We start from the raw sequence: 23,944 nt of genomic DNA on the forward strand, positions 1-23,944 counted from the left end.
CATTCAGCCCCGCGTTTTGCATGATATACTCTGCATATAAGTTAAATAAGCAGGGTGACGATATATAGCCTTGACATACTCCTTTCCCTATTTGAAACCAGTCCATCGTTTCATGCCCAATTCTAACTGTTGCTTCTTGACCTGCATATAGATTTCTCAGGAGGCAGGTCAGGCAGTCTGGTATTCCCATCTCTTTAAGAATTTTCCACAGTTTGTTGTGATCCACACAGTCAAAGGCTTTGGCATAGTCAATAAAGCAGAAGTAGATGTGTTTCTGGCACTCTTTTGCTTTTTCGATGAGCCAACAGATGTTTTACATATATATATATATATGCTTCCTACCTGCTAAGTCACTTCAGTCATGTCAGAGTCTTTGCAATATGGCTTGTAGCTTGCCAGGCTCCTCTGTTCATGGGATTCTCCGGGCAAGAATACTGGAGTGGGTAGCCGTACCTCCGCCAGGGGATCTTTCCAACCCAGGCATTGAGCCCTAGTCTGTTACGTCACACCCTACATTTAGGTTCTTTACCACTAGAGCTACCTATGAAGCCCATATGCATACACACAGACACACAGATTTACTCCATAAATAAATATGGAAACTAAGGTTTACAGAGGTTAAAAACGCTTGGCCAAGAACACATGGCTAGTGAGAGGTGGAGCCAGGCTTTGTAGAGCCTTCTTTGGGTAGAGCTTGTTGGTGTGTGAACTTTCAGGCTGGCGCCCCCTTCTGGAGATGCTGAGTTGCGCATGGCAGTGGTATCAGAGGACCCCAGAGGCATCTGATTGGCCTTAGGTTGAACTGATTGATCTCTATCATTCACCTCTTGGCCATCGCTGATAAATCGGCAGGACCACATTTATTCATTAGTAATGAAGATAACAGGCCCAGGGAACTTGGAGGATTGTTCACGAAGCCAAACGGACCCATGCTCCTGCCCTGTACTCTGTTGAGGTTAACCAATGCAGAGTCTTAATTTTCCTTGGGGGTGAGGCAGAGGATGCTAGTTATATCCTCAGGCCCTGTGGGAAGTTGATAAGCTTTTTGCCCTGGTCAGAAATGTTCACTTTCTCTTCCCTTCAGGAAGTTTATTTATACTCTGCTCTTTGCTTATCATTTCTTCCATCCACTTTTCTTGGTTGGCAGGTAGATTGTATTTCTGCCAAATCAGGTAGCTGAGCCAGGCCAAGATAAAGGAGCAAACCTGAGGGTGTTATCCTTGCTCTGTTGGCTCTCTATGCCTCCTCTCCCGTTCTGCCTCCCTCCCTCCCTTTCTCAGGGTACTGGCCTTTGCCAAGACTTGAGCTATTGTAAAGGAGTGGGCATTTTCCCTGGGCTTTTCTGAAAGTAGGCTTCTAATGCAGAAGCAACTCTAGAGATTTTTGGAGGCCATCCATGTGGAGTTTGTTTTAGGACCGTGGATATTTTGTTAATACAATCTGATTGATCGACTGATTGATTTTTGGCTGTGCTGGGTCTTCGTTGCTGTGTGGGCCTTTTCTCTAGTTGCAATGAACAGGAGCTGCTCCTCGTTGCAGGGCGCGTGGTTCTGATTGTGCGGCTTCTTTTGTTACAGAGCACAGACTCCAGGGGTCCTGGCTTCAGCTGCTGTGGCACATGGGCTCTGGAGCACAGACTCAATGGTTGTGATGCACCGACTTAGTTGCTTCTCTTCTCGGCATGTGGGATCTTCCTGGACCAGGGGTCGAACCAGTGTCCCTTGCATTTCGAGGCAGATTCTTAACCACTGGCCCACCAGGGAAGCTCAGGACTGTGATTTTTATTACATACTCTATTGTGTACACACACACGTACACACATACAGTTAAAAATAGAAACATGCTCTCCACTGAGGGAAGACCACCATTTGTAAAGAGTGACTATAAAAATGCCTGACTCAAGTGAGATAAAGCATTTCCTGTTGTGGGGCTTTTTAAGGGAACGATGCCTGAAAAAGCCCTCTTCCAGCCCTCAAGCCAGTGTATCAGTAATTCTAGTTAGAAATAATTCTAGCTAGAAATAATAATTCTACTTAGAAATAATAATAGCTTGTGCCAGGCACTGTCTTCATTTCTTTTCATGTTTCACCTAACCCCCACAGTCCCTTAGCACTACCTACTCTTAATATTTTCATCCCTGTTTTACAGATGAGGAAACTGAGGCAGAGAGAGGGTAAACAATTTGCTCGAGGCTCCACAGAGTTAACAGAAGAGCCATAATTCAAACCCAAGTGGCTTGACTTCCAAACCCTCATAATACTGCATTATATAGTGTGATTACTTTTATTATATGATGATTTTCCTTTAAAGTCTTAGACTTTCAAGGAAAAAATCAATTTTCCATAATTGTACTATTCCCCTACTTATAATTTTTATAGCAAGGGTAATACATGCACTTGGTTAGAAAAGCCGGATGGCTCAGGAAGTTATAAAATGAAAATAAGAGTCTCTTTAAATCCTCATTGTCCTATTTTCAAGGGAAACCATTATTACCAGATCTCTTTTTGTTCTCCAAGAAAAATGTTCTGTACATGTAGCAGTTTATGATTTAAAGATTTATTTACAGAGAAGCAAGCATGCCACACCCACTCTTCTGTAACTTGCTTTCCTGGTGGAGTAATAGATCTTTTCATCTCAGCACACACAGGTGCATGTCACCCCTTTTCATGATTATAGAGTATCCATTTATTTCGCTGTACCACCCGACTTAAGCTGTCAATACTGATGGACAATTCACTTGTCTTTTTGGATGCTTCTGTGCAGGATAAGTTCCTAGCAGTACAGTTTTCTTTTTTATACACATTGCACCAATTCACACTAGTGTTTTTCCCCAAAACCCTTAACAGAACCAGTGTTAGCAAACTCTGACTTTTTTTTTTTGCTAATCTGTTGAAAAAAATCTTTTCTCATTTCCATTTTTAATTTTATAAGTGAGATTGTATGGCATTTCAGATATATAGGTTGTTTGTTTTTCTCTCTTTGTCTGCCATCTGACTGTTCATGTCCTTTGCCCATTTTTCTGTTCTTTTTTTCCTCTCTTTTTTTTTCTAATTTGTTTGAGCTTTTGGTAAATTAAGGAAATTAGCCCTTTATCTATAAATATGTTATAAATATTTTCGTTCAGTTTATTATTTGTCATTGACTCTGCTATTTTATTTTTATGTAATTAGATTTATGTTTATAGTTATGTATTTAGATTTATCAATACAAAATTATTCACTTCTACATCAGACATGATCTGATATACAAGATATATCAGATCATGTCTTCATGAAAGGTTGTAAATACCATTTCCATTTTATCATAATCTCAGAAAAGATTTATCTTCATTCTGATTGATGGTCATATGGAAGTGCCATACATTTAAAAGCGTATATAAACATTTATAAATAGAAGTTCAAATTTAAAGTATGTAGAAGTGAATAATTTTGTATTGATAAATCTAAATGCATAACTATAAACATAAAATGTAAGTACATAACTATACAGTAGACTCAAAGACAAATAATAAACTGAAAGAAAATATTTATAACATATTTAGAGATATATTTCAATCAATTTGTTGATCTTTAGATCAGATATTCCCTTTCTGACATAAATACCTATGGAAGTTTTGGGATTAGTTTGCAATAAGTAAAACAAAAATCCTCTTTTGGCTGTGAAGCATTTTTTGGATTCCTTGGCTGGGCCCCCGTTGCTAAGCTCTGCAGCTAAGAGACAGTGCTACTGAGTAGACTTGGAGTAGCTTCATCTGTAATTACACATGTCCACTGCTCCAGCTGCTTCTTAACAGTGCTACTTGGCCTTAGTGAAAACTGCTCCTCTCCCTTCCCTAGAGATCTTTAAATAGAAGATCTGTGTAACTGTGTGTGGGGACAGGGGATGGGAAGATGAACTGATGGGGGTCTGGGTTTTTGTGTGTGTGTGTGTGTTTTTTAATTTGCTGATTCTGTTTGAGGTGGAGATATAGGTGGCCAATCTGAATTAATCTGATTGTTTTGTGGTAACAAAGGATAAAGGAAGGTTTGGGGTTGCTTGAAGCAGTGCCTTAGGATGGCTTATTACCACCTCGTAGATGTTAGGAGTTCTCTGTTCTCAGAGGCCTGTGTGATATTCTGATGAATGAGGAATCCACAGTGTCCTGAAAGCAGGCAAAAATAATAACGTCCTAAGAGACTGGATCACAGTGTTTTTTAAAAAAATGCATCTAGTTATCAGTAAATTTTGCCCATGTTTTTTGTTTCCATGTTCCGTTACTTCTCTAATTCCCAGCCTTACCATCACATGCACAGAATGCTCATTACCCTAAGGTTATGAATAAAAGTAAGGCCTCTCAAGAGAATCCAGCAGCACTACTGAACAAAAACCCACAGAGCTTCTGGAGGCCGGCACGCACAGCTCCGTTATGGCTGGGAGGTGCTGTCTGCTGCCCAGTGTGTAATCACCAGACATCAGCATTGCAAGGTTTCTCAAAGGTCATCCTGCTCCACCTACCCCAGTACCTGTTTGAAGGCAGTATTGATGAGGATATTGATTTGGATATGCACATTTTAAAATTCCCTTCAGCTTTTCAAGCACAGCTCTTCAGTGACCAAATATTTTTCCCTGTGCTTTGCTGAAGCAGTCCCTGTGACATCAGAGATTTACCAATAGGTGTCTACATACCGGCAGATGGGGGCAAATACTTCCTTGTCCCCCTAAACTGCTTTAGGCTCGTGTCATCCAAAAAATCCCTATGGAATATATATTAAAAGTCTTAAAATGAGTATATACTGTGGTTTAAATGTTCTACTTTTAGGAATTTATTCTGAGGAAATAATCAAACAAGAATGTAAATCTGTATGCTCAAGGGTATCCATTAAGCCCATGTGGGTTTAAGAGCAGGCACTTTGGGGTTAGACGGCTTGGTTTCCCTCTTGGCTCCACTTCTTATTGTGTTACCTGGTGTGTGTCACTCAGTTTCTCTTCCATATCTTTAAAATGGTCTGATAGCTGTCCCTACCACACAGAGTCTGTCCTGTCATGAAAAATAAGTGACTTAACATGTAAAAGATGCTCACAATGATTTCTGGTACATAATGTTTGCTATTAATCATAGAAAAATGAACGTGGCCTACATATTCATTGATTTAATAAAACAAAATATGCAATGTTTTAAAGTTATTCATTTATTAAAAGAAAGACAATTAGGTTACATAATAATGTATTAAGTATGAATGCTGAATAGCTATATACCAAAAGGTTATTTTTTGGTGATGGAATTATAGGCTATATTTTCCCCTCTGAATCATTGCTGTTTTCTAAGTCTTCCACAAAAGAAATGCATAGTATAATAAAAATTGCCTTTTCAAGTCCTGCAGAGTAATAATAACAGCTAACATATTTTGAGAGCTTACAACTAATCAGGTGTTTTTCTGAGACAGGAGATAGATACTCATTGCTTACAATAACCCCATGAGTTGGGTGCTATGATTATCAATTTCCATGTACAGATTAAGAAATCAAGGCAGAGTGAGGTGAAGTAATGTGCCTACTACGTCTTCCATCTCATAAGCAGTAGAGGTGGGATTTGAACCTGGGCTCTCTTCATATGGCAATGGCACCCCACTCCAGTACTCTTGCCTGGAAAATCCCATGGACGGAGGAGCCTGGTAGGTTGCAGTCCATGGGGTCGCTAAGAGTCGGACATGACTGAGAGACTTCACTTTCACTTTTCACCTTCATGCATTGGAGAAGGCAATGGCAACCCACTCCAGTGTTCTTGCCTGGAGAATCCCAGGGACAGGGGAGCCTGGTGGGCTGCCGTCTATGGGATCGGACACGACTGAAGCGACTTAGCAGTAGCAGTAACCCACAAGAGCACTGAACTACATACAGTACCCACTGCAATCACCTAGTTGTATGTACTCTTTAAAGCAAATACATAAAGAGTGCCTCTCCTTCTTGGTATCTTTGCAGCAGCTAATAGGTATATAAGAGGTTTTCAGGTCTCCAGCTGTCCTCTTAGTTACCCTGTTTAGTAAATGGGGAGAATATATTCAGATGCCATAGTAAAATTGACTTTTCTGTATATCCCTTTTTTAAAGAGTGCATTGACTTTACATAACAATAAGCAAACTAAATAGTTTATATTTTTAAAAGTCATCAACAGAAATAGGTAAGTAGCATTTACATTCTTCACTATAATATTACTCAGATAGTCCTAAATACAGTTGTACCCTGGATGGGTCTTATCAGTCTCTTTCTGATATGCAGAAGGTAAGTTAGAAAAGCACAGGAACAAAGTGCCTTTAGGCCCTGCAAACACTAACAAGTCAATATATTGAGTGCCAGAAGCAATAAATTTAGAGCAACGTGGTCCCTTCAGTTCAGGGTATGTAATAACTGCAGAGGAGCTTCCCCGGTGGTGCTAGTGGTAAAGAACCCACCTGCCAGTGCAGGAGACATAAGAGATGCGGGTTCGATCCTGGGGCGAGAAGATGCCCTGGAGGAGGGCATGACAACCCACTCTAGTTTTATTGCCCGGAGATCCCATGGACGGAGGAGCCTGGTAGACTACAGTCCATGGGGCCAGGGTTACAAAGAACCAGACACGACTGAAGCAACTTAACGGATGCACACACACACACAATAACTGCAGGTCAGAGGCATCGTTAAATAACAATGGATTTTCAGCAAACGTCTGTTTCTGTTCTAGAATTTCCATTTTTATGCAGGCAGTTAAATTATATTGATGGGTCTTTGCATAGCTTTTAAAGAATGAAAATTGGGTGTCTCAGAGTAATAATTTTACATCAGAAAATAATATCTTACCCTGATGGCTGCAACCACAGGACCTATTTTTGAAAATCATCCACCTTTATCATTTTATAACCAACCTGGTAATTTGCTAGCAGACAGAGTTGGAGTAGACTGTCAGGACTACTGTGTTCCTGGGTAGCATTACCAATCATGAGTCCTTGAAACTGCGAAATACTATAGTTTAGCCAACGCATTACTCAGAGGCAACTAATTAAGTTCAAGGAGCTTCTGGGAGCTCATTACATCCTTAGACAAAGTCTCAAATCCAGAAGGAATAGTCAGTCCGGTTCTGATAAATTGCTACCTTAATCCTCCCAGAATTCTGCTGGGAGCTGGGATTCACAGCTGTCATCTGCCCTAAGGGGTCCTTCCTGATCTCTTTTCCAGAAGAAGCTGACCTTCCCGAGAGGTCCTAGAAACCAGACAAGGGATCTTTCTCTTTGCCTTGCTTGCTTCCCCCTTCAGCAAAACCAAAACATGCCATCAGTAAGAGCATCTGTTCACCAGTGGGCCGATCTGGCCGCCTCTTGCCCTGGTGGCTCATCTTGGCTGTCAGGGAGATGGTAGTTGATTCAGGAACCTCCCCAGCTCCCGCTTCTTTTAAGGTCTTCTTGGGACATGTTATCACAGGGGTAGTATGGGGATTTGGTCCTGGACAGAATTCATCCCCCACAAGCCTTAGGCAAATAAATCAGCTTTTGCTTCCTCAACAGTAGAAGACAAGATTAATATCTGCCTTACAAAGATGTCAAGATTAATAGGTCAAGGAATAGAAAGAATCTTGAACAAGGGCCTGGAACCTAGTAGGTTCTCATTAAAGAGTCACGATCATCAGGACTTCAGTGGTTAAAGTTCTCTGCATCCAAAGCAGGGGGCATGGGTTTGACCCCTGGTAGGGGAACTAAGCTCCTACATGCACACAACGCAGCCTAAAAAAAAAAAAAAAATTAAATTCAAAATAATAATGATTACTAGTCACTGCATATCAGAAACTCAAGGGATTTAGATTATTCGTAGTTTCCTCAGTCAGAAATGTGATCTGGTTCTGAGTTCTAGGCCAGAAGAGTCACAAATTGTGGCACAGGAGTTGAGAAACAAGATCAAATAAAATCGTGTGTCTCGATTGATTTTTGCAAAAGCATTTGGAATTTCATCTTAAAAAAAAAATCCTCTTTCTTCCTGTTATCCTATTACCTCTTCCACGCCCCTGAACTTCCAGGCAATCCATGGAATGTTTCCATTATTACTATTTCAAAACTTTGTTTTGTTAAAAATGAATTTATGTTAATTATTCTACAACACAGCATGTTTTCAGTTGTACACTGAACCCTAGTCTGTGCTTAAAATGTACTGTGATCTTTGTAAACTAATAAACAACCCCTCTACCCACTCCCAAAAACTGCGTTTTCAAATTTCAATGATCATTCCCAGGTTCCATCACTGGCCACTGGGAACTTTTTTCACAACCCTCTGGAAATGTTCAGTTCCTGCTGTTCTGTTAAGGTTGTGTTCTTCATAGAAAAGCTGCAGCTGTGGTCAGAGAAGTGGAGGATCAGATAGCGGGGCTTGGAGCTGTTATCTGGAGCTCAGGCTTTCCTCCTATTTCGAGCCGGTTGATTATCTCCAGACCTTAACGTGCCAAATTCAAGTATGGCTAGACGACTGCAAAGCCGAAAGATAAACTCTCTTGGAAAAACCGCTCTGGGCTGACAAGCATGCTTTTCATGCTGCCGAACGTTGGGGTCGGCGTGTTCATGTTCTGGGGAACCGGGAGGGAGCGGCGGGCGCTGTCTCCGGACTGGATGACCGCGGCTCGTCCTCGGGAAGCCCGGCATCTAGGACACCGGCCTCCCGGTGCTTCCAGGCTGTGTTTAGGCGACGCCGTCCTCTTGCCTGCGCCTCCTCTCGTCGGCTTTGAGGAAAACGCTGGGAGCCTGGGACCGCTGGAACCCCGCCACGTGCTGCGTCCGTATGCAAACGCGGGAGCCGGGGACCTCAGAGGGCAGGGCATCGGCCAGCGGGCTCCCGGGTTTCGAGTTTCCCGTCCTTCATGCTTCTCCCCCGCCTTTGTTTTTTCAGGTAGTGAAGCCGATTTTAGCTCCTCGAGCAGCACCGGCAGCATCTCGGCTCCTGAGGTCCCCATGTCTGCCACCGGGAGCAAGCGGTCCTCTTTCTCACGCAAGTAGGCCAGCCTCCAGCTCCGGCTCTTTCCTCGTTAGACGCGATGCATGCCTGTCCTTAACCTGTTTTCCTAGACACCTGGCTTTACTGCTGTCCATTTCCATTTTGTGATTCTCCAGTGAATGGGTTTGGGTTTGGAGGCGTTTTACAGTGATTCACGATTGGTACTTTGCCCAGCCTTACCTGCCGTGGTCACGTGGTTGGCCCCGTGTGTGCTCATGCGGGGCTCCCCCCTCATCCTGTCCCCGGCTCCGGGAGCCCTGCTCCTCCGGCCCCCACCTGTGTGCTCACCTGTGGATCAGGTCTTCCCGTCCCCACTTCCCACCCAGCCTCCATCTTCTTGAATCTGTCCTCGGCCGTAAAGCCTCAGACATCATCCTTTTCTTGCCTCTAGCTGAGCTTCCTTTTGGTGAAAGAAGCATAAAAGAAGCATGGTTACCCTCTGGGCCACCCCCAATATTCACTTAGGGAAGAGGTGAAGAAAGTATAAAGTCCATAGGTCAGGGTGCCCGCCACCCCCCAAAAGAAGTCTAACAGAATACTGACCTCTGTGGGCTCTGGGTTGGAATGCCAGCACCACCAACCCCAGGGCCCCCCAGCAAGTTGTTGCAGCTTCTTTATGCCTGAGTGTCCTCGTTGGAAAAGTAGGGTAATAGTCATACCCACTTTATAGGGTTTATTTGTTGTTGTTTAGTTGCTGAGTTGTGTCTGACTCTTTTGTGACCCCATGGACTGGAGCCTGCCAGGATCCTCTGTCCATGAGATTTCCCAGGCAAAAATACTGGAGTGGGTTGCCATTTCCTTCTCCAAGGGATCTTTCTGATCCTAGGGATTGAACATATGTGTTGAACCCACGTCTCCTGCTTTAGCAAGCAGGTTCTTTACTGCTGAGCCACCTGGGAAGCCCTGTAGGGTTTATAGTTAGGGTTAAATTAGTTAATTGAGTAAAGTGTGTTTACTGTGTTTGAAGCACAGTAAACATCAGCACATGATTGGTGCTGTTTGGATTGGGGGAGAGAAGGACCAGGAGAAAAAAGGGGGCCACTGTTCACATTTGGTGGGACACGTTGTCAGCCCCAGGATACTCTGCTGCCATCTGTAGCTTCATTTATTCAGTTAGAATTTATTGAGCATCTATTATGAGGCAGTTTCTAGAGATATGGCAGTAAACAAAACTTAGGAAAACTATATTTGTTCTAGGAGAGAAAGATCATGAATGCATGTAAATAATATAAATATATATTTTTTAATGTACAGAAAAAGGATACAGAGACCCACAGTGTGTGGTATATTCTGGATAGGCTGGTTCTGGGAGACTGTGTGATGAGGTTAGCCCTAGGCAGGGACCTGAACAAAGCGACTGTGTGAGTCACATGACACTGGGGGTGATTGGTCCCTTGACTGTCCTGGACCACAGTGTCTGAATGTATAAAAAGGAGGTTGGACCACATGATTCTTAAGGTCCCTTTTCTGGAGAAAAACTGTTTAGTTTCTAACTGCTTGCATTTCCAGGACTGAGCAAGCAAATGTTTCCCACTTCTCTTGGCTGAGCAAAAGATGTGGCTAACATTTATAAAGGGATCTGAGGCCCACAGTGCAGAGTTTTATTGTTAAAAACAAAGCTGAAGCCAGACAAACTTGTAACTAAAGAGTGAAGTCTGCAGTGAAGAACAATTGTTCTATCTCCAAATACCGTGTGTTTTGGAAATAAAGTGCCTCTGGGATCACAGGATGAGACTATAAACATTCTCTGTACATACCAGATACGGCTTGCTCTGAGAATAAGCCATTTACCTCACCCATTCAAGGAATTAGCACATACCCGTGGTGCAAGGCATCAAAGAACAGAGAAGCAAAAGAAAAAAGAAATGGCCTGAAGAGCAAACCAATTTTAATAAGCATTTCAAAGGGATTTGAGTCTGTTGTTAAATCCCAAGGTTATGTCAGGTATACTGACTGACTTAGAGAAAATATTGTAGTCTGGAACCCATGAATTCCCTCAGTGATGGAAAGGTGATGTTTTAAACATAAAATAGCTTAATATAATTATGTGCAAATCAGATATATGCTTAATAGACAGGAAATTGAAATAGGCAAGTGTTCTGTCGTCCATTACACTCACTTTTTAAAAATCTGACCCAGGCACAGACAGAGCACCATCAGTGGATTTCTGGGATGGAATGGTGTGGGTGTTTCACATAATCTGTGTGTTCTGCAGGACCACGTGTTGAGGACAGCTTCTCTGGATGGGCTGGTTCAGTTCAGTCGCTCAGTCGTGTCCGACTCTTTGCGACCCCATGGACTGCAGCACGCCAGGCCTTCCTGTCCTTCACCAACTCCCGGAGCTTACTCAAACTCATGTCCATTGAGTCGGTGATGCCATCCAACCATCTCCTCCTCTGTCATCCCCTTCTCCACCCACCTTCAATCTTTCCTGGTATCCACGCTAAACTTTCAAAGAGCTTATGAGCCTTTTGGCCTTCCCAGGTGGCACTAGTGGTAAAGAACCCGCCTGCCAATGCAGGAGGCGTAAGAGAAGCAGGTGCCATCACTGGGTGAGGATCCCCTGGAGGAGAGCATGGCAACCCACTCCGTATTCTTGCCTGGAGAATCCCATGGACGGAGGAGCCCAGTAGACTACAGTCCATGGGGTGGCAAAAATTCAGATACAACTAGAGTGACTTAGCACACAGCACACCCCTGCGTTAGAATCGTGGCATCTCAGCCACTCAACCACCAGGGAAGTCCTAAAGAGAATATTTTTGACAGGTGATTTCACAAACAAAGGAAATGGCAGCCCACAGAGGAGTCTGGCAGGCTGCAGTCCATGGGGTCGCCGCACAACTGAAGGACTAACACTTTCTCACTTCACAAACAAAACTTGGAAGATTTCCAAAGACCTCCTCTTAGAAAAGGCCAACTCGCTGGTCTTTCTGAAACATTCTCTTTCTTAAACCCAGACTCTAATCTGACTAGAGGCAGCTAGAAGTGAAAAGGAAAAAAAAAAAACAAACAACTCAGGATTTGGAGTCAGATGGACCTGGGTTTGACTTGAGCATCTATCATTTATTAGGTACAAGGAAGACCCAGAGTGCCCAGCCTCAGTTTCCTGTTCTGGAAAATGGGGTAATAATGGCATTCACCTTCCTGATTTAAATGAACTGAGAAATCTTTGCTACCCTATGGACTAGCCCATCAGGCTCCTCTGTCCATGGGGATTCTCCAGGCAAGAATACTGGACTGGGATGCCATGCCCTTTTTCTCTAAGGGATCTTTGTGACACAGGGGTTGAACCTGTGTCTCTTATGTCTTCCGTATTGGCAGGCAGGTTCTTTACCACCAGGGCCACCTGGGAAGCCCCTTAACACAGTGCCCAGAAGTCAGGAAAAGAGTCATTAGATGGTTATTTTTAGTCAGTAGTGATAAAAATAATACTAATGAATGGGCAAGATGCTGGTGTTGCCGCGGCAGATGGTGGCGGTGGTGGCAGCGGCGATGGTGATTTTCATATCAGTTTGCTCAGGCTGTTATAACAAAAAAAAACACAGACTGGGGAGCTCTAAACAGCAGAAATTCACTTTCCACCATTGTGGAGGCTGGAAATCCAAGGAGTTGGCAGGACTGGCTTCCTGCGGCAGCCCCTCTTCTTGCCCATCTCGTCCTTCTTCCCTCACGTGGTCTTTCCTCTGTGTCTGTGTCCAAATTCCGTCTTCCTATAAGCACACTAGTCATATTGGATTGAGGCCCACCCTAGCACATTGTTTTAACAGAAATACCCTTTTTAAAGCCCTATTTCCAAAAACAGTCACATTCCTAGGTGCTGGGAGTCAGAGCTTCCACCTGTGAATTGGAGGGGGACATTGTTCAGCCTGTGACGATGATGATGAAGATGCTGAGGGCAAGGGTGAGGATGTTGCCTGAAGGAAAGGGCAAGGGCTGTTGAAGGGAGATTTCCCTGGGTGCCTTCTGAGGATCCCTTCTTCACCTCCCTGTTTCTCTCATTTCCAGTTACTGGTTCAGGTTTGCAGGAAGGGGCACAGCGTAGCAGAATTCTCTCTCTCTGTGGACTGCATTCGTCTTAGCCACCAGTCCAATGGACTTGGGGAGGGCTAGGAAGACAGTGTCAAATTTGCCTTTGCATGGCCTTGACAAGCATGGAATCCTGTTTCTCCATTGAAATTTTTTTTTAATCATCATCCACGATGTTTGTACCCATGTTTGTACCCACATAAGTTAGCATTTGAACTAAACTAAATGTAAGGGACAGAATTGATCATTTAAAGCATGCAGTTTCTTTTTTAAAAGTTAGCTCTTACAAACAGCCTAGTAACTCATTTCCTGAAATATATTTCAAGACTCGATTGTACTTGAGTAGTGTTTGATAGCTTGAAGAGAGTTTTTGCTTTATTTTGTATAGCAGAGGAATTCTTACAAAATCCTCACCTCATTTAATTTGTATGTCACTAATCATACATCTTAGTGCAAGCACCAAACTAAAAAAGTTGGTGGTGAATTCTTCAGGTTAATAACCACATACCCCGCCAGTAGCTAGTATACCTGTTTACAAGCCCCAAACAATATATTCCATTTGTGGAAAGATGGAGACATATCTGTAGAGTTAAGAGACCTGGATTTAAATCCCAGTTGAGTTGTGAGTTCTTGGACCAGTTTTTTTTTCTTTTTTCCCCTGCTTGAGTGCATGCTAAGTTGCTTCAGCTGAGTCCAACTCTTTGTGACCCCTTAGAGTGTAGCCCGCCAGGCTCTTCTGTCCATAGGATTCTCCAGGCAAGCATACTGGAGTGAGTTGCTATGCCCTCCCCAGGGAATCCTCTCAACCTAGGGATAGAACATGAGTCTCTTTCATCTCATGCATTGGCAGGTGGGTTCTTTACCACTAGCACCACCTGGAAAGCCCTTTCCTCCCCACTGAGCTTCATTTATTACTCATAACTTGAGTACTTCCCGTACTTCATGTAATGTAAAAGGAAAGTGATCATCTGACCAGCCTTACTGTCATAAATCTTATTGCCATGATGGTCAAAGTTAAGTGAAACAATGTTCATAAAGCCCTTACAACAGAGCTTGGGTTGCAGAAGGTTCTTGGTGAAGAATTCTCTGGATCAACATGAGGGGTAGCGCTTTACTTTTTTCCCTAACTTGTAATGGTTAACCCTCCACATGTCTCATAGCCACATGAAGAAACAGTCAGGCCAGTCGGTGCCAGACTTAGAAGTGAAGCAGAGAGAAGCACCTCCCAAGCCAGAGAACATGTTCTTTCCTGCCCCGCCCCTACGACAGAGTTGCTGAAGTTGGTTTGTCACAAAGCCATCAGCCCATCTGTTCCAAATAAAGTGTCCCCTTTCACAAAAAAAAGGAGGCAGAGTCCATTTGGATGATTTCAAAAGGAAAGAACTTTTTAACTTTAGAATTTCATGATGTTTCATTTATATGTGATTTACTGGGTTGAGTGCTGGTTCAAATTGTATCAGATTTTAAGTAATTGCAATTTTGGAGCCAAGTAGACCCAAGCACACACACTTAAACTGACATTCACTGGTGTTTCTCAGTGAGATGTGTCTGTTGGATACACTTACAATCAAAATTGCAAAGAGAGACTGTCAAAAAGCAGCCCTACTGTATGAAAAGTATCATTTTCCCTTTTACTTCCTTGTAATGTCATCAATGACATAGATGTGCTATCCTATTTAAGTAATTTCTACATTCTTAAGATGCTTCCTTACATTGCGTTGCTGTTTAGTCATTGTGTCCGACTCTTTGAGACCCCATGGACTCTAGTCCACCAGGCCCCTCTGTCTATGGGATTTCCCAGGCAAGAATACTGGAGTGGGTTGCCATTTCCTTCTCCAAGGGATCTTCCTGACCCAGGGATCAAACTCATGTTTTCTGCATTGGCAGGCAGATTCTTTACCACTTTTCTGAGCCACCAAGAAAGCCCATTCCTTACGCTGTTTTGTGTGTATGCGTACTCAGTCGTGTCCACCTCTTTGCAGCCCCATGGACTGTAGCCCGCTGGGCTCCTCTGTCCATGGCATTCTCCAGGCATGAATACTGGAGTGTGTTGCCATTTCCTCCTTCAGGGGATCTTCCCGACCCAGGGATCGGACCGGCACCTCTTGCATCTCCTGCATTGGCAGGCAGATTCTTTACCGCTGTGCCACCTGGGCAGCCCCATTCCTTACACTAGGGAGTGTCAAATCTGTGGAACTAGATTAACAGAGAAGTTCAAACAAGATTATCCAAAAATAGTACCTTGCAGTTGAATTGGCCTTAATAGCTTATCCATTGTATTCAACATGCATTCTTTATTTCCATCACCTCTGTGAAAGTTTTCATATATCCCCAACAGTAAGTGGCTTACTTGCTAAGTTCCTAGTAAGTGGCAGTGCCAGGACTTCAACCCAGTTTATTCACTTAGCAGTCATTTAGGGAGAACCTACCTGTGCTAGGAGGCAGTGGGGATGTAAGAGCACAAGCTATCTTTCTGCCCTCAGGATGCCCTAGTCTGGTGGTAAGGACAGACAAGCCTGCCATGGTGACGCAGTGTGATAAGTTCCATGGTGAAGTCTGCACAGCGGGTTGGGAAGCCCCAGGGGACGGCACCTAAACCAGCCTAGAGAAGGAAGAGTCAAGAGGAGGCTGCTTGGAGAAGGTTCCTATCTGTCTCAAAGTAGGAGGCATCCAGAGGCTTAGGGTAGGGAGCAGAAGAACATTCTAGATGCAGAAAATAAGTTCAGAATTAAAAGGATGATGGAGAACATGGACCATCAGGAAATTAAATTGTCTGGAATGCAGGGGAAGGGGGGAGGAGGGGCAGAGAGAGGATGGGTTGAATGCGGTGGTGTGGGGATGGGATCAGACCTTGGGCACTGTATTAAGGAGCCTGGATTTTATTCTGGAAGCTGAATGGCATTGAGGAGGCCAATGACACTCAAATTGTGCATTGGAAAAGCTGCTCTCACCGCAGGGACAGCCTTCTTGCTGAGAGGGCAAGACAAGAGGTAGGGAAAGAAAATGGGTAATATTTCAGCAGTCAAATGATAAAGGTTTTGCTAAGTCATTGGGAGCTTCCCGGTGGCTCAGTGGTAAAGAACCCACCTGCCAATGCAGGAGATGTCGGTGCCATCCCTGGGTTGGGAAGATCCCCTGGAGGAGGAAATGGCAACCCACTCTAGTATTCTTGCTGGGAAATCCCATGGACAGAGAAGCCTGGTAGGCTTCAGTCCACACCATCCAAAGGGGTTGGACACAACTCAGCAACTAAAAGAACCACAAGTCATTGGGAGTAGAAAGAAAAAGAAAACATATAGGTGGTTAAAATTATAGACGATGCATTTATGTGGGTTATATTTATCTGTCCTGTTTTTTCCTTCTTTCTTATGGGCAGATTCCTTCTCCCTGTTCCTCCAAATGATCCACCTCAATTTTCTGACCCAACATGAACAAAACCCGAATATTTTAAAGTAGAAATAGGTATACTGAAATAGACACCACATCTTTAAAACAGCCTCTGGAACAAAACTAAACCAAAGCAACCTTTTACATGGTTTGTGTTCTTAGCAGGCAGCTGGGTTTAATCCAAAACAAGCTTTATGGTCAGAAACTATTTGAAAGAACAGCAGAGGGAGGGAGCCCTGTGCTGATAACACAGGGAAGAAAATATCAGGCAGGTGGGAAGGAGGCGCTCATAAGGCCACATTGCTCTAACCATTATAGGGTTGGCCCCTATAGGTTGGATCTCCTCGGTGGTGACCAGGTTTAAGAAGGAATAGAACGTTCGCACTTGGTATCCCCGGCCCCAGGGACTCTAACAGGCTTCACGCTTCTCTCCCAGTCGAGGTCCCCATGGGCGGAGCAATGGAGCTTCATCCTACAAGTCTGGCAACAGCCCACCCTCCCCACGGGAGAAAGACCTTCTGGCCATGCTCTGCAGGAACCAGCTGAGCCCGGTTAACATCCACCCCAGTTATGCGCCTTCTTCCCCGAGCAGCAGCAACTCCGGCTCGTACAAAGGAAGCGACTGTAGCCCTGTCATGAGGTGAGTGCCATCTGTCTCCTGACTCATGGTTCTTAGTTTGTCCTACTTGTAAGCTTCTCTTTAAGAAAAAAAATATATATATTATATATTAAATAATTATATATATTAAATTATATTATATTATAATTATATTAATTATATATATTAAAATATAATATATATACACATATATATCAGTTCAGTTTAGTTCAGTTGCTCAGTCGTGTCCGACTCTTTGCGACCTCGTGAATCGCAGCACGCCAGGCCTCCCTGTCCATCATATAAAACTCACGGTGGCTTCCCTGGTGGCTCAGTGGTAAAGAATTCTGCCTGCCAAGTAGGAGAGTCAGGTTCGATTCCTGGGTCGGGAAGATCCCCTGGAGGAAGGCATGGCATGGCACTCCAGTATCCTTGCCTGGCGAATCCACCAGGACAGAGGAGCCTGGCGGACTACAGTCCATGGGGTCGTAAAGAGTCGGACACGACTGAGAGCCTGAGCCTGCATGCATCCAACTCTCAATCCCCTGCCTTGTTCTGCAACATGACACATCTCTTTACTTTCCTGCACTCAGTAACAGTCCTTCAAGGGCTGCTGCAGAAATTTCTAACAAGGCTTAGCAGTCCCAGGAATTACTGGCTAGGCAGGAGAAATGGCACAGCAGCAGTAGGACGGTCCTACGCATTTCCCTCCAAATGGGGAAGAGTCATTCGTGTGTTTGCCGGTTCATTCAAACACCAGATGTTTACTGAGTACCACACTGTGTCCAGTGCCGTGTGAAGCACTGGGAACAGAGACATAAACAACAGAGGTCCCAGTGCTGATGCCCAGAGGAGAAGAAAAACAGTAGCCGTCTAATGACAGAAATGCATTAGGATTATTCTGCAAGTACCTCTCATTCTGTGTAAAAGCTGGGAACGGGGAATTCCCTGGCAGTCCAGTGGTTAAAGACTTTGCCTTCCAGTGCAGGGGAGTGCAGGGTCAGTCCCTGGTCAGGGACCTAGGATCCCACATGCCTCACAGGCAAGACATAAAAACAGCAATACTGTAATAAATTCAATAGTGACTTTTAAAATGATATGCATAAAAAAAACTTTAAAAAAGGTGGACACAGGATCCATTTGGAGGGGTCAAAGGAGGCCTGTCTGAAAAAGCGAAATTGAAATGAGATCTGAAGGTCAAGCAAGGAATGAATTAGTCCCTGGAAGGCACAAGGTTGCAGAAAAAAGGAACTGCACATCCAGATGGGCCCTAGAAGGCCAGTTGGGAACTGGATGCTGGGCACGGGCCATCTTGGATGGAGCACAGGCTCAGGGCCAGCAGGGTGGATGCGGTGGCTTGGCCCGGGTCCTAAATTGGGGAAGAAGCTGCCAGCCCTCCTTCCATCTTCCTCCTCCGAGGCATCCGGGTCTCATAGTCAGCTTTCTTAGAGCAGGAGGGATGCCCCGCTCTCAGCCAGGCCTGACAGGGGCCAGGACTCCAGTGAAGGAAGCTTCATAGTGCCGGACGCCTCTCTTACAAACCCTATTTGGTGCGAGTAGACCAGTCCTTTTCCCTTCAAAAGAAGGAAACTTTACACCAAATCAGCACACTCACGTCAGGGACTGATATCAGAACAATCTGAATTCAAACAACAACAATCAAGATGTTTAGGCAACTGGCACATTGTGTGGAAGCGAGGTCATCTCGCTCCCTTCCTGCCCCCGCTCATTGTCCTTTAACATAACAGCCTCCTACTCTGAACTGACAGGCGGGTCTCTGGACAATTGTGCATTATTTTACAGGAGATCGTCCCTAAGCCACAGAAAATCTCCCTCTCCTGGCCCTACCCCCTTGACAAAGCCCCGCCCTCAATCTTCCCAGTTATGCGCAGTCCTAGGAGTGGCAGGTGGATGACTGTCCCCCTTCTGAAGTGAAGAGAAGTGAAAGTCGCTCAGTCATGTTTGACTCTGTGGCCCCAAGGACTGTAGCCTGCCAGGCTCCTCTGTCCATGGAATTTTCCAGGCAAGAATACTGTTCCCTTCTCCAGGGGATTTTCCCAACCCAGGGATTGAACCCAGGTCTCTCCTGCATTGCAGGCGGATTCTTTACCGTCTGAACCAGCAGGGAAGCCCAAGAAGACTCCAGTGGGTAGCCTATCCCTTCTCCAGGGGATGTTCCCAACCCAGGGATCAAAGTGAGGCCACTCACTGTTGGGCTTTATGATCCCAGCACACAGCTGCTGTTTCTTCTCAAGCTGTTATAGCTGTGCCTAAACTTTCCTTTTAATAGAAAAAGTAATATTTCATTTACTTGGATTGTTTCAGGCGGTCTGGAAGGTACATGTCCTGTGGTGAAAATCATGGTGTCAAACCCCCAAATCCTGAGCAGTACTTGACTCCTCTGCAGCAGAAGGAGGTTACGGTGAGACACCTGAAGACCAAGCTCAAGGAGTCTGAGCGCCGTCTGCATGAGAGGTGAATTCGCGTTCCCTGCACGCTGTGGCTTAGAATGCTTTCTTTTTCCGTAAAGTGAAATGTGAACCCACGCTGTAGAAAAGAAGAAAAATGACTTCATTTAATTTTTGTCAGATTTCTTAAATCAGTCTCTCAGAAGAGTCATTTGATAATCCTGAGTGATTTGACTCTTTCAGGAGTTCAGAGAACCCTCCTGGATTGGAAGGGACCCTCTGCTTTTCCTGGGTGTGTCTAGCTTTGACGTGAAGAGCTGGGTGTGTGCAGAGCTATTTTTAAAGGACAGAACACTTGCAGGAACAATGCCGTACTTCCAGTAGAAGGGGTCACACACAGTTGGCCCATATGAAGCCCTGTTTATCTGTGTCAGAGAGTGGATGGCCATGTGCATTGTGATTCCTGCAAGCTATTTCTGTGTTGAAGGAAAAGGTTCATTATTCTTGGCGGAGTGTTACGGTAATTGAAAAAAAGAAAAGCAACAGCCCAAGCTTAAGAGATCTTATCTCAGAGAGAAAAGGCCTTTGACGTCTTGTGACAGGCCAGATTTTTGCTTGGTAGTTTTTCTGAGAGCTCTGACCAGGGTTGACGGTGACATGAGTCAGATCATACTTTCTGGAAGTCTTGTTTTATGTTTTGAGGATTCTCTGGGACAGTTTGAATCTCTGGGAGGGAGGTGTGGAAAGGCAGTGAAACTAGAGAATAGTCAAGCCTAAACTTAAAGAAGCAATATGTACAACATCTCTTCAAATATGTCAGAATCCTGACTATGTGGTCTTGTCATATTCACTGAGAATGAGGACATACATTTACATTGACTAGGAAGAAATGATATGTAAGGAAAAAAATTTTTTGACAAATATCTAGAAATACTGTCCTGTGAAGAAGCTAACCATTCCCTTCAGTGTAGGATGGATCTAATATCTTCTTGCCTGAGAAGAGATAGAATTATCAACATTTCATAAAGTCCTTGAAACATGTAACTTTTTTTGATTTAAAAATGTTTTTTAAGTTGTCATTGGAATATGCTCAGAACTGTTTTGCAGTGCTAAAGTTTATCAGTCTGTCTTCTGCCTTTGACACATAATTAAAAGTGATATGGACTTTCCTTCCACAGATTGTTTTGTGGACATATGAAACAGTAGGCTATGAAGATTAAAGCAGGCTAAGAGACTCTGTGTTCTAATAAAATAATTTCCAATATTAAATACAGGACTGCCTCGGAGATATTGCAGGTTTGGTTCCAGACCACTGCAATAAAGCAAATTGTAATAAAGTGAGTTATATGAAATTTTTCACTTCTTAGCACATATAAAAGTTGTTTTATTACACTGGAGTCTATTAAGTGTGCAAATACCTACTGGAGAAGGCAATGGCACCCCACTCCAGTACTCTTGCCTGGAAAATCCCATGGACGGAGTAGCCAGGTAGGCTGCAGTCCATGGGGTCACTAAGAGTCGGACACGACTGAGCGACTTCACTTTCACTTTTCACTTTCATGCATTGGAGAAGGAAATGGCAACCCACTCCAATGTTCTTGCCTGGAGAATCCCATAGACGGGGGAACCTGGTGGGCTGCCGTCTCTGGGGTCACACAGAGGTGGACACGACTGAAGCAACTTAGAAGCAGCAGCAGCAGCAGCAGCAGCAGCATTATACCTAAAAAAAGTATAAACCTTAATTTAAAAATATCCTAATTGCTAAAAAATGCTAACCAGTGTCTGACAAAGCAGGGTTACCACAAACCTTCAATTTGTAAAAGACATAGTATCTACAAAGCATGATAAGGCAAAGTGCAATAAAACTAGTCTGTATTAAACAGAGAATAATGCTTGAAAGATGGCTCAGACCGTAAAGAATATGCCTGCAATGCCGGAGACCTGGGTTCGATCCCTGGATTGGTAAGTTCTCCTGGAGGAGGGCATGACAACCCACTCCAATATTCTTGCCTGGAGAATCCCCATGGATAGAGGAGCCTGGTGAGCTACAGTCTATGGGGGTCACAAAGAGTCGGACACGACTGAGCGACTAAGCAGGATGCTTGAAAAGTACTTAGTGTCATGTCAGACATAGAGTGGACACTCTGAAAAAGGAGAGAAAAACAATCATAGCAAAATTTTTATTCTGCTTCTAGTTACTGTTCTTATTTTAGCTATTTTACAGTTAAAAGGTGGGGGCAGTTCAGGGCTAATACCTTCAAAAGAAAGAAAAAAACAGAAACTTACATAACCTGTATGTTTCGGTGGGAGAGCATGGGCTCCAGACGGGGTGTCAGAGTTGACTTATTTTTTTTTCCTGAGCGGCACTTGTCTTCTGGCTCTAGGGAGAGTGAGATCGTGGAGCTGAAGTCCCAGCTGGCCCGAATGCGTGAGGACTGGATTGAGGAAGAGTGCCACCGGGTGGAGGCCCAGCTGGCCCTCAAGGAGGCCCGGAAGGAGATCAAGCAACTCAAACAGGTCATCGAAACGATGCGGAGCAGCCTGGCCGATAAAGACAAAGGCATTCAGAAATATTTTGTGGACATCAACATTCAGAACAAGAAGCTGGAGTCGCTCCTCCAGAGCATGGAGATGGCGCACAGCGGCTCGCTGAGGGATGAGCTGTGCCTCGACTTCCCCTGTGAGTCCCCGGAGAAGGGCTTAGTCCTCGGCGCCGCCTTGGGGCCGTCGGAGGATGCTCTGTCCCCGGAGGAGCCGGCCACGGAAGAAGGGGCCGCCAGCGAGTTGCTGGGGGCAGACGGCGCGGCCCCCGGCGAGGATGTGTTGGAGGAGCTGGTGACAGGCGCCATCCCGGAGCCGCAGCTGCCGGGCGCCGAGGTCGTGGCGCTGGGCGGCGAGGCGGCGGCGGTGGGCCGCCGAGGGCGCCGCGCGGTGGCGGAGCGGGCGGTGCAGACCGACGTGGTGCCCTACAGCCCGGCCTTCTCCGAGCTTCTCCAGCACGTGCTCCGGCTGCAGGACCCCTGGCCCTCCTCCAGCGCCGCGACCCCCGACGAGGAGTCCGGGGACGACTCGACCGAAAGCTTCCCGGAGCCCATCTCCGCCTTCGTGGTCGATTTAACTCCCCGGAATCCAAACTCGGCCATCCTTTTGTCTCCCGTGGAGACCCCGTCCCCCGCGGCGGGTCCCGAGGCGCGTGGGAACCGCCTCATGAGAGAGCTGGACTTTGCGGGCTGGGAGGCGGCGGCGGAGGAGGAGGAGGTGAGGCTGGACGGCCCGGGCCCCGTGGCCCGCGCAGGGGGCATCGCCGGGCGCTACTGGAGCCGCAGCTTCCTGGTGGATCTGCTGGCCGTGGGGGCCCCCGTGGTCCCCACCGTGCTGTGGGCGTTCAGTACTCAGAGGGGGGGCACGGATCCCCTGTACAACATCGGGGCCCTGCTACGCGGCTGCTGCGTGGTGGCCCTGCACTCACTCCGCCGCACCACCGAGCACATCAAAACCTAAACAGACGATGTGGCTTCGGTGGGGTGGGCCCTCCTGCCCCCACCCCGTGCCGCACGGTGCCCGGTGGAGAAGCCGCAGGGTCGACCGGTGGCGGGCCTGGTTCTGTCGTTCTTTGCTCCTTGGTATTTGATTTGCACTATATTTAGTTGAAAGCCTGTTCCCTGTTGAAAACCGGAGGTATCTTCAAAGGCATGAAGACCTGGTTCCAGTCAATGTCCCACCGGTGTGATAGAGAAAGCATGTTTGTGACCCTGCCCTTGTCGTCCGAGGTACCCCTGCTTATTATCCTAGTGGTTCAGGAAGAGAAAATGCAGAGTTTGCACTTTCAAGACAGCTTCTGTAAGGCTGGCATGTTATCTCCTTGCTTTGCTTTGTCCCGTTTTTCAAAAATGTGTAATTGTTAACAGCATTCCAATGGTCTTGTGCATAGCAGGGGACTGTAACCAAAAATAAAAATGTATTTGTGTAATGGGTTGGAAGAAGTCTTGAATAGCTCTTTAGTGTCTTACTTGGGGTTGATAAGGTTTGAGTGTTTGCAGTTTTTTTAAACTAAATGTAGCTCCAGAGTCTGAAATGGCTTGCGTGTTCCTAAACCTGGTAATTGATGAAACTGTATGTAAGGTTTACATTGTATTAACTTATTTTTTGCTTATTATATATAGTGTTTCGTTGAAAATCATTTGTAACCACACACTTCAGCATGATGAAAATAGAGATTAGTGTTTCCATTGAAATAAATGTTCTATCCTCCTATAAAATAACTATCTCTGTGATTTTACTTCTGCATATGATAAGAAAGACTATATGGATGGCACACCCTTCCATCGTTAACAGTAGGAAATGTAAAAATGGAATTAAACGATAAAAAGGGAAAAATAATTGTTTAATACAGGTGAGGACTTCCCACTCTATCTTTTAAAATGCATTATTTTCTGGGCTTCCCTGGTGGCTCAGTGGTAAAGAATCTACCTGCCAATGCAGGAGACACAGGTTCGATCCCTGACCTGGAAAGATCCTACATGCTGTGGACTGCTAAGTC

General features: G+C 45.1%; 1 protein-coding gene across 2 annotated transcripts in view; it reads left to right on the top strand.

Annotated features, from left to right (window-relative positions):
• The window catches only part of SYBU (syntabulin), an 82,433-nt gene extending 58,806 nt beyond the window's left edge, over window positions 1-23,627 (top strand). For both annotated transcript variants that reach the window (XM_052651811.1, XM_052651810.1), the window contains exons 4-7: window positions 8,881-8,983; window positions 16,835-17,038; window positions 19,322-19,471; window positions 21,789-23,627. In XM_052651811.1, coding sequence (XP_052507771.1) covers window positions 8,881-8,983; window positions 16,835-17,038; window positions 19,322-19,471; window positions 21,789-22,905 — 1,574 coding nt within the window. In that variant the 3' untranslated portion in view covers window positions 22,906-23,627. The remainder of the gene's footprint in view (window positions 1-8,880; window positions 8,984-16,834; window positions 17,039-19,321; window positions 19,472-21,788) is intronic.
• Window positions 23,628-23,944: the final 317 nt, after the last annotated feature.

The sequence above is a fragment of the Budorcas taxicolor genome, chromosome 14, assembly GCF_023091745.1.
Source record: "Budorcas taxicolor isolate Tak-1 chromosome 14, Takin1.1, whole genome shotgun sequence".
NCBI classification, from domain to species: Eukaryota; Metazoa; Chordata; class Mammalia; order Artiodactyla; family Bovidae; genus Budorcas; species Budorcas taxicolor.